General features: G+C 37.1%; 2 protein-coding genes across 4 annotated transcripts; one reads left to right on the forward strand and one right to left on the reverse strand.

Annotated features, from left to right (window-relative positions):
- Positions 1 to 1,038: 1,038 nt before the first annotated feature.
- LOC148912472 (delta-actitoxin-Aeq2b 1) lies at positions 1,039 to 4,277 on the reverse strand. Of its 2 annotated transcripts, none has more exons than XM_089027499.1 (3): positions 4,140 to 4,277; positions 1,678 to 1,747; positions 1,039 to 1,346 (listed from the first exon to the last, which is right to left on the reverse strand). In XM_089027499.1, the coding sequence occupies exons 2-3, from the start codon at positions 1,736 to 1,738 to the stop codon at positions 1,162 to 1,164; spliced, it is 246 nt and encodes an 81-aa protein (XP_088883625.1). In that variant the 5' UTR covers positions 1,739 to 1,747; positions 4,140 to 4,277; the 3' UTR covers positions 1,039 to 1,161. The 2 variants fall into 2 exon arrangements, with proteins under 2 accessions (XP_088883625.1, XP_088883624.1); XM_089027498.1 differs by having other exon boundaries at positions 1,039 to 1,349.
- Positions 4,278 to 6,500: 2,223 nt separating this feature from the next.
- Positions 6,501 to 9,807, forward strand: LOC148912473 (delta-actitoxin-Aeq2b 1). Of its 2 annotated transcripts, none has more exons than XM_089027515.1 (3): positions 6,501 to 6,638; positions 9,099 to 9,168; positions 9,497 to 9,807. In XM_089027515.1, exons 2-3 carry the CDS (start codon positions 9,108 to 9,110, stop codon positions 9,682 to 9,684), a joined length of 249 nt encoding a protein of 82 aa, XP_088883641.1. In that variant the 5' UTR covers positions 6,501 to 6,638; positions 9,099 to 9,107; the 3' UTR covers positions 9,685 to 9,807. The 2 variants fall into 2 exon arrangements, with proteins under 2 accessions (XP_088883641.1, XP_088883643.1); XM_089027517.1 differs by having other exon boundaries at positions 9,500 to 9,807.
- The last annotated feature ends 305 nt before the right edge of the window (positions 9,808 to 10,112 follow it).

The raw sequence follows: 10,112 nt of genomic DNA on the forward strand, positions 1-10,112 counted from the left end.
CATACTAGCTCGAACAGCTTAATATACAGTTTAATATTTGTTGTAATTTCATTGAATATTTAAACAAAATATCTGTAGAAAGATATAAAATTATTGAATGCTGCATTTTTCTTGAACGAAAAACATACGATTTCGTTAAAAACAACCGAATTGCTAAAGATTTAGGCAAAGCTGAATAAAGGACAAATATTTGTTAAAATATTCTCTCCGTGTTATATTTCTTACAGTATTAAGATAAATTAAGATTATGTATAGAAGTTTTGAGAGAAAGTCTTTGATTTGTCGATTTGTCGGAAAAAATGCTTGTCATAAAAAATATTATTATTATAGTATTGTTTGCTAAAAATAACACACCTGAATTCTTGAAGAACACTTCTTGATCCATCTTTGACTACATGAAAGTTTTTCTTATTTCTTGTTGGTCTATAATTTAAACTAAAGCGATATTTTTCTGTGCATTTGAGAGCTGCATTTGCGAGTAGGTTTGCTTTGACATCAAGCGGGATCCCTGTGTTATGTACGTTATTAACGGCAACAGCAAGTGGAATTACTAGAGTTTTTCTGCACAAGTACCTTACCCAAGTCAGTGTATATTTCTTGTCCTTAGGTATGGTAATTCTTTGACAGCCTACTGTTTTCAAGTTAGCTGAGATGTGAAGCGATTCTGTGCGTGGTAGTCCCATTTTTATTTTCACTTATTGCCCTATATCTCGGCTAACTCCAAAACAATAGGGAGTCAACGAAATACCACACCTATGAGGTCGAGAAATGTACATTAGCATGTTTAAGACACATGGACGAAAAAAAAAAAAACCACCACAGTGCATTGCACGTCACCATCCCAAAACTTTTGGGGCAAGGTCGCAGCTGTAACCTAATTGGATGAATACGATAGAACGAGTCGACAAATATGAAATATATTATGTTTTGGCCAATCTCGACAGCTCTTCTTAGCGGGTGCGACGTTTCTGAACTATTCAAGCAGGTCAAAATGTCAATGAACATCGAGCAACTATTGAAAAGAATTAACAAAAACGCTTCCAGTTTAATGCTCCAAGTTTTTATTGGAGTTTTTATTTTATTGTTATTTTCCCACTAATCTAACATTACAATTGATTGACCTGAAATCTTAGTCTTATAATAATGGATCAGTACAGAAAATCACCGCTTGCAGCAATCGGAGAAAAAACCACGGCTTTTCCCGCAAAAATGCCAACCTTTAGGGCAGCCGTTGCCACCATAACCACCTGTTTTCATCCACATTATTCCTGACAAATTATTGCCTCTCGGACTTGGGCCGTCACTTACACACAGGCAAGGAACACCCCTCTTTGCTATGTCGACATCTTCTGAAATTGAAAGTTCAAATAAATAAAGTAAACATGCGAATGATAGAGACATGTGAATAATTGTTCAAGGTGTTTCAAAAAGGTCTCTATCATTGCAAGCTCACCGTTCGTCTCGCTTCGATGCAAAGGCACGGCTACCTTTCAAGATGGCGCAGGGAACTGTGAAGGGGACTATTGGATATGAGCATGTTGGCACTAGAATTTAGCGCCTAATGCATAGATAGCTTAATTTCTTCTCATATCTTACTATTTTGATATCATATTTTCAAATTGTATGAATGCCAACTGACTGTGTTTTATGTTAAAGCAAAATCATCACCATCATTACCATCTGCAGAAGCCAGAGCGAGGATTACGGCTGCAAATACCAGTATCATCAGGCGATTCATTATGAAATTCTAAAAAAAAATCAAAATTACAATTTTGATAGATTGAAATTTATAAATCATTTGCAATCTGTGTCAAAAATAATAATAAAAGGTATATACGCGAACTAAACATTTTAATTTTAAGTAGAACACTCATTAATAATTCATAAGCTTATGGTCCAATTGGAGCCACCATACACGTCACGTGCATGGACCTTTATACCTGATAAAGTCCTCTTCATTAGTATTCAAGTGATTTGATATAAAGACCACTCGAATACAATGAGGATGACTTCATCAGGGATGAAGTATGCATCCAAGTTTAGATGAAGACTTAGAGCCTCATCAAGGTCATAGTCAACCCTAAAAATCTTTGACTAACGTGCCTGTCTTTGCCTTGGCACGCAATATCCAACGTGTGGGAGCTTCTATTGAATCTGGTTGTGCATGCCTGTGACGTCAAATCTCTATCGAAGTATAAAAATCCATGCACGTGACGTGTATGGTAGCTCCAGTTGAACCAAAATATTATAAATTGTTCATGAGTGTTTTTAGCAGTTCAAAAAACTCGTTTTTTAAACACTGCTTATAAACTCTGAATCTACATTTTAAAGTTATTATAAATGAATAAATAAATTATCGATTAGTTCCATATATTTTAATATAGTAAGCAGATATTTGGGAGGCGGACGTTAAAATTATTGTATTTACGTCCAAATTAAAGGTACTTCTCGTATACCTATAGGAAAACGGCTTCGGCCAGGAAGAAATACGTTTTTGTGCTTGAATGGATGGATGGATGGATGGATGGATGGATGGACGGACGGACGGACGGACGGACGGACGGACGGACGGACGGACGGATGGATGGTTGGATGGATGGATGGATGGATGGATGGATGGATGGATGGATGGATGGATGGGTGGATGGATGGATGGGTGGATGGATGGATGGGTGGGTGGGTGGGTGGATGGATGGGTAGGTGGGTGGATGGATGGATGGATGGATGGATGGATGGATGGATGGATGGATGGATGGATGGATGGATGGCTGGATGGCTGGATGGATGGATGGGTGGGTAGGTGGGTGGATGGATGGCTGGATGGATGGATGGATGGGTAGGTGGGTGGGTGGATGGATGGATGGATGGATGGATGGATGGATGGATGGATGGAATGTTTGCCGTAGGATAGCCCCACAAGGGTTATGAAGATTTTATTTTTAATTGTAACGCAGTGAGGTAAAGATGTAATTGCGTCGAAATCGCGTGACAAAACAATGGACTCTTAAATCGAGCTCACTGGCTCTATTCAAAATGATTGGTGCAATGACTACAAAGAAAACAGGAATATTAAGCATAGGTATTTCAGTCTGACAAAGGAGTCTGTTGGATTCAAACAAGCAGTCAATAGAGGTTTTGCGCCATCACGGGTCGGCGCCCATACTACAGCTTGGACTGCCTGTAATTAGAAGGCAGAACAATAAAATCCCTTTGCTCTTGGGAATTTATTCTTGTTCTCATGTAAAACGTTTGTATTGTTCCTGCCATCTAACATGGCTGTCGTTTCGCGGTAGTGCAAAATCTTTATAAAAACTTTAATGCTACAAATTAATTGCACGTGGCAAGATCAAACGCATTGATCTTTTGCAACATGATTTTGATACAGAGTTCATTTCTGTAAGAACAGGATAAATAAGCAAATAAGCAAACCAACTAGTACCAAATATATTACATAAATAATACAAATATATATAAATAAATACATAGATATATAAATATAAATATAAATTTTATATTACATAGATAATTTTAAGGATTATAATTGCACTCAAATTATTCACACACATTTTATTAACACATTCCAAAACTCAAAGTCATGTTTCCTGCGATGCCAATTGAACACAGCGAAGTTTACGAAAGGCTATTCCACACAATGTTTTTGGCTAATTTCGTGAATCTCGAGTCCGAATCACGTTTTGATAAATTTTACGCGGCTAAAATAATATTTCAGAAAACAAACTCCTCCACGTTTCTAAGTATACATTAGAGTATCAATGGACAAGATATTAAGGATTTTGATTTTTCATCATACCCACCCCTTGCTCGGTGATAGTGGACATTCCCTCTTAAGCCCCGTTTACACTAGCAATTTTTGCGGCGATTTTTGCTGCGATTTTTTGCGATTTTGTCCATAATAAATAATAGTAAAGAACTTACTTTTAAAGTTTTTAACAGGATACCAAGATTTTCCTAGACGAATGTCTCTTTTGACGGATGAGACAAAATATTTCATATTTCCGAAAATTGCCACAAAAGTTGCAGCACGCAAAAATCACCGCAAAAATCGCCAGTGTAAACGGGGCTTTAAGCCCTAGCTCTACGAAGCATTAATGTATTTCAAATGTAGTATTAAATATTACCTTCAAGTGTCTCTGCAGATTCGTGGTTTTAGAAAATGACTGGTGTGCACTGCTTGATGTTGAAATATCAACTAACGGCTATAGTCATAGGTATTGCTATTTGTATGATCAATGTTCAAACGAAGGGTTTGAATTAACCACATTAGTATGCAATTATAGTATCAAAACAACTAATCAGCTAATGAACTTTCATTAGGGTATTTTTATTTTATTTTATTTTTTAATTTAATTTTGCAATAAAACATTTGCTGGTAGACATCAGACTTTGCCTAAAAACGAATGTTTTCATACAAAATTTCGATTTTTGAAACATTCATATCTTGGCAACTTCACAGGTTTAACAATTTTACATGCCTTTTTCCAACGAAGGTAATCATTTTTCTATCCTGTGAGTTTTGAAGAACCTTGGGGATTAACGATGGTGTTAACAAGACCAGAGAAAGAGAACTTGCCCTTTTTAGTAATTTGCATATGTCTAGACAAATATGTCTTTTTAGCAAGGGTGGGCGGTTTACGCTGGGGTCCAGAGGTTATGGGCTCACTTCAGCGTTTGCTGTTTTCGAAATTTGAAGATTGCCAAAAGAAAGCAGGTTATTACGGCTTTCGTGTGTATATTTGGCAGGCTTTTTCCTTTTCTGAGTTGCCAACGAAGCACTATTTTTAGGTTAGTAAAGTTATCACGGCAAAAAAATCACGGGTTTTTATGCGCAGTGAAATAGAGCTTGAAAATGCGTTACTTTAATTTCAAAGAAATGTCTCAAAATATAGACTGAGAATAGCTGAATAGTGCATGTTTACATACCAGTATGTGAATATTTGGCAAGTTTTATTTTCGCAAAAAATACTCAATCTTAAATCTTCAATACGTTTTCAGTTAATGTGTTAGTTTCGTGGCAATGAGCAAAAACGAATTCCTTATGTCGGGAATGCATGAGCGCACGCACCATTTTACGTTCTACAATACGTGATTGTAGGTTTATTTAGCATCGCACTTGGTCAGTAAATGCAAGAATTTATTGCTACTTTTTTTAGAATAAAAGCTGGAAAAAGGTTCAATGACATTTATCTCAAGTTATGTCATTATTGTAAACGAGTTGAAGTGGCACGATATGTGATCCGGTGGCACAAAACTGGGCGCTTCTTGTTCAAATGTAAAAGCTGCAATCGAATCACGCAGTTTTTTAGCTAAAAAAGTACCTTTAAGTTGGTTCCTTCGGCCTCCGAAATCCATGATCAACGGCGAGTTCCACAGAGAAAGGATTCCGCCATTGCTATACTTTAAAAACAATTTTCTTGAAATCTTAAAATGTTTTATGAAACTGATTGTATTTCGATTGCAGCTTTTACATTTGAACAAGAAGCGCCCAGTTTTGTGCCACCGGATCACATATCGTGCCACTTCAACTCGTTTACAATAATGACATAACTTGAGATAAATGTCATTGAACCTTTTTCCAGCTTTTATTCTAAAAAAAGTAGCAATAAATTCTTGCATTTACTAACCAAGTGCGATGCTAAATAAACCTACAATCACGTATTGTAGAACGTAAAATGGTGCGTGCGCTCATGCATTCCCGACATAAGGAATTCGTTTTTGCTCATTGCCACGAAACTAACACATTAACTGAAAACGTATTGAAGATTTAAGATTGAGTATTTTTTGCGAAAATAAAACTTGCCAAATATTCACATACTGGTATGTAAACATGCACTATTCAGCTATTCTCAGTCTATATTTTGAGACATTTCTTTGAAATTAAAGTAACGCATTTTCAAGCTCTATTTCACTGCGCATAAAAACCCGTGATTTTTTTGCCGTGATAACTTTACTAACCTAAAAATAGTGCTTCGTTGGCAACTCAGAAAAGGAAAAAGCCTGCCAAATATACACACGAAAGCCGTAATAACCTGCTTTCTTTTGGCAATCTTCAAATTTCGAAAACAGCAAACGCTGAAGTGAGCCCATAACCTCTGGACCCCAGCGTAAACCGCCCACCCTTGCTAAAAAGACATATTTGTCTAGACATATGCAAATTACTAAAAAGGGCAAGTTCTCTTTCTCTGGTCTTGTTAACACCATCGTTAATCCCCAAGGTTCTTCAAAACTCACAGGATAGAAAAATGATTACCTTCGTTGGAAAAAGGCATGTAAAATTGTTAAACCTGTGAAGTTGCCAAGATATGAATGTTTCAAAAATCGAAATTTTGTATGAAAACATTCGTTTTTAGGCAAAGTCTGATGTCTACCAGCAAATGTTTTATTGCAAAATTAAATTTAAAAAATAAAATAAAATAAAAATACCCTAATGAAAGTTCATTAGCTGATTAGTTGTTTTGATACTATAATTGCATACTAATGTGGTTAATTCAAACCCTTCGTTTGAACATTGATCATACAAATAGCAATACCTATGACTATAGCCGTTAGTTGATATTTCAACATCAAGCAGTGCACACCAGTCATTTTCTAAAACCACGAATCTGCAGAGACACTTGAAGGTAATATTTAATACTACATTTGAAATACATTAATGCTTCGTAGAGCTAGGGCTTAAAGCCCCGTTTACACTGGCGATTTTTGCGGTGATTTTTGCGTGCTGCAACTTTTGTGGCAATTTTCGGAAATATGAAATATTTTGTCTCATCCGTCAAAAGAGACATTCGTCTAGGAAAATCTTGGTATCCTGTTAAAAACTTTAAAAGTAAGTTCTTTACTATTATTTATTATGGACAAAATCGCAAAAAATCGCAGCAAAAATCGCCGCAAAAATTGCTAGTGTAAACGGGGCTTAAGAGGGAATGTCCACTATCACCGAGCAAGGGGTGGGTATGATGAAAAATCAAAATCCTTAATATCTTGTCCATTGATACTCTAATGTATACTTAGAAACGTGGAGGAGTTTGTTTTCTGAAATATTATTTTAGCCGCGTAAAATTTATCAAAACGTGATTCGGACTCGAGATTCACGAAATTAGCCAAAAACATTGTGTGGAATAGCCTTTCGTAAACTTCGCTGTGTTCAATTGGCATCGCAGGAAACATGACTTTGAGTTTTGGAATGTGTTAATAAAATGTGTGTGAATAATTTGAGTGCAATTATAATCCTTAAAATTATCTATGTAATATAAAATTTATATTTATATTTATATATCTATGTATTTATTTATATATATTTGTATTATTTATGTAATATATTTGGTACTAGTTGGTTTGCTTATTTGCTTATTTATCCTGTTCTTACAGAAATGAACTCTGTATCAAAATCATGTTGCAAAAGATCAATGCGTTTGATCTTGCCACGTGCAATTAATTTGTAGCATTAAAGTTTTTATAAAGATTTTGCACTACCGCGAAACGACAGCCATGTTAGATGGCAGGAACAATACAAACGTTTTACATGAGAACAAGAATAAATTCCCAAGAGCAAAGGGATTTTATTGTTCTGCCTTCTAATTACAGGCAGTCCAAGCTGTAGTATGGGCGCCGACCCGTGATGGCGCAAAACCTCTATTGACTGCTTGTTTGAATCCAACAGACTCCTTTGTCAGACTGAAATACCTATGCTTAATATTCCTGTTTTCTTTGTAGTCATTGCACCAATCATTTTGAATAGAGCCAGTGAGCTCGATTTAAGAGTCCATTGTTTTGTCACGCGATTTCGACGCAATTACATCTTTACCTCACTGCGTTACAATTAAAAATAAAATCTTCATAACCCTTGTGGGGCTATCCTACGGCAAACATTCCATCCATCCATCCATCCATCCATCCATCCATCCATCCATCCATCCACCCACCCACCTACCCATCCATCCATCCATCCAGCCATCCATCCACCCACCTACCCACCCATCCATCCAGCCATCCAGCCATCCATCCATCCATCCATCCATCCATCCATCCATCCATCCATCCATCCATCCATCCATCCATCCACCCACCTACCCATCCATCCACCCACCCACCCACCCATCCATCCATCCACCCATCCATCCATCCACCCATCCATCCATCCATCCATCCATCCATCCATCCATCCATCCATCCATCCAACCATCCATCCATCCAACCATCCGTCCGTCCGTCCGTCCGTCCGTCCGTCCGTCCGTCCGTCCGTCCGTCCGTCCGTCCGTCCGTCCGTCCGTCCGTCCGTCCGTCCGTCCATCCATCCATCCATCCATCCATCCATCCATCCATCCATTCAAGCACAAAAACGTATTTCTTCCTGGCCGAAGCCGTTTTCCTATAGGTATACGAGAAGTACCTTTAATTTGGACGTAAATACAATAATTTTAACGTCCGCCTCCCAAATATCTGCTTACTATATTAAAATATATGGAACTAATCGATAATTTATTTATTCATTTATAATAACTTTAAAATGTAGATTCAGAGTTTATAAGCAGTGTTTAAAAAACGAGTTTTTTGAACTGCTAAAAACACTCATGAACAATTTATAATATTTTGGTTCAACTGGAGCTACCATACACGTCACGTGCATGGATTTTTATACTTCGATAGAGATTTGACGTCACAGGCATGCACAACCAGATTCAATAGAAGCTCCCACACGTTGGATATTGCGTGCCAAGGCAAAGACAGGCACGTTAGTCAAAGATTTTTAGGGTTGACTATGACCTTGATGAGGCTCTAAGTCTTCATCTAAACTTGGATGCATACTTCATCCCTGATGAAGTCATCCTCATTGTATTCGAGTGGTCTTTATATCAAATCACTTGAATACTAATGAAGAGGACTTTATCAGGTATAAAGGTCCATGCACGTGACGTGTATGGTGGCTCCAATTGGACCATAAGCTTATGAATTATTAATGAGTGTTCTACTTAAAATTAAAATGTTTAGTTCGCGTATATACCTTTTATTATTATTTTTGACACAGATTGCAAATGATTTATAAATTTCAATCTATCAAAATTGTAATTTTGATTTTTTTTTAGAATTTCATAATGAATCGCCTGATGATACTGGTATTTGCAGCCGTAATCCTCGCTCTGGCTTCTGCAGATGGTAATGATGGTGATGATTTTGCTTTAACATAAAACACAGTCAGTTGGCATTCATACAATTTGAAAACATGATATCAAAATAGTAAGATATGAGAAGAAATTAAGCTATCTATGCATTAGGCGCTAAATTCTAGTGCCAACATGCTCATATCCAATAGTCCCCTTCACAGTTCCCTGCGCCATCTTGAAAGGTAGCCGTGCCTTTGCATCGAAGCGAGACGAACGGTGAGCTTGCAATGATAGAGACCTTTTTGAAACACCTTGAACAATTATTCACATGTCTCTATCATTCGCATGTTTACTTTATTTATTTGAACTTTCAATTTCAGAAGATGTCGACATAGCAAAGAGGGGTGTTCCTTGCCTGTGTGTAAGTGACGGCCCAAGTCCGAGAGGCAATAATTTGTCAGGAATAATGTGGATGAAAACAGGTGGTTATGGTGGCAACGGCTGCCCTAAAGGTTGGCATTTTTGCGGGAAAAGCCGTGGTTTTTTCTCCGATTGCTGCAAGCGGTGATTTTCTGTACTGATCCATTATTATAAGACTAAGATTTCAGGTCAATCAATTGTAATGTTAGATTAGTGGGAAAATAACAATAAAATAAAAACTCCAATAAAAACTTGGAGCATTAAACTGGAAGCGTTTTTGTTAATTCTTTTCAATAGTTGCTCGATGTTCATTGACATTTTGACCTGCTTGAATAGTTCAGAAACGTCGCACCCGCTAAGAAGAGCTGTCGAGATTGGCCAAAACATAATATATTTCATATTTGTCGACTCGTTCTATCGTATTCATCCAATTAGGTTACAGCTGCGACCTTGCCCCAAAAGTTTTGGGATGGTGACGTGCAATGCACTGTGGTGGTTTTTTTTTTTTTCGTCCATGTGTCTTAAACATGCTAATGTACATTTCTCGACCTCATAGGTGTGGTATTTCGTTGACTC

This window comes from Actinia tenebrosa, unplaced genomic scaffold, assembly GCF_029948245.1.
Source record: "Actinia tenebrosa isolate PJP-AT-01 unplaced genomic scaffold, QUT_ActTen_1.0 PGA_scaffold11__36_contigs__length_13525064, whole genome shotgun sequence".
NCBI classification, from domain to species: domain Eukaryota; kingdom Metazoa; phylum Cnidaria; class Anthozoa; order Actiniaria; family Actiniidae; genus Actinia; species Actinia tenebrosa.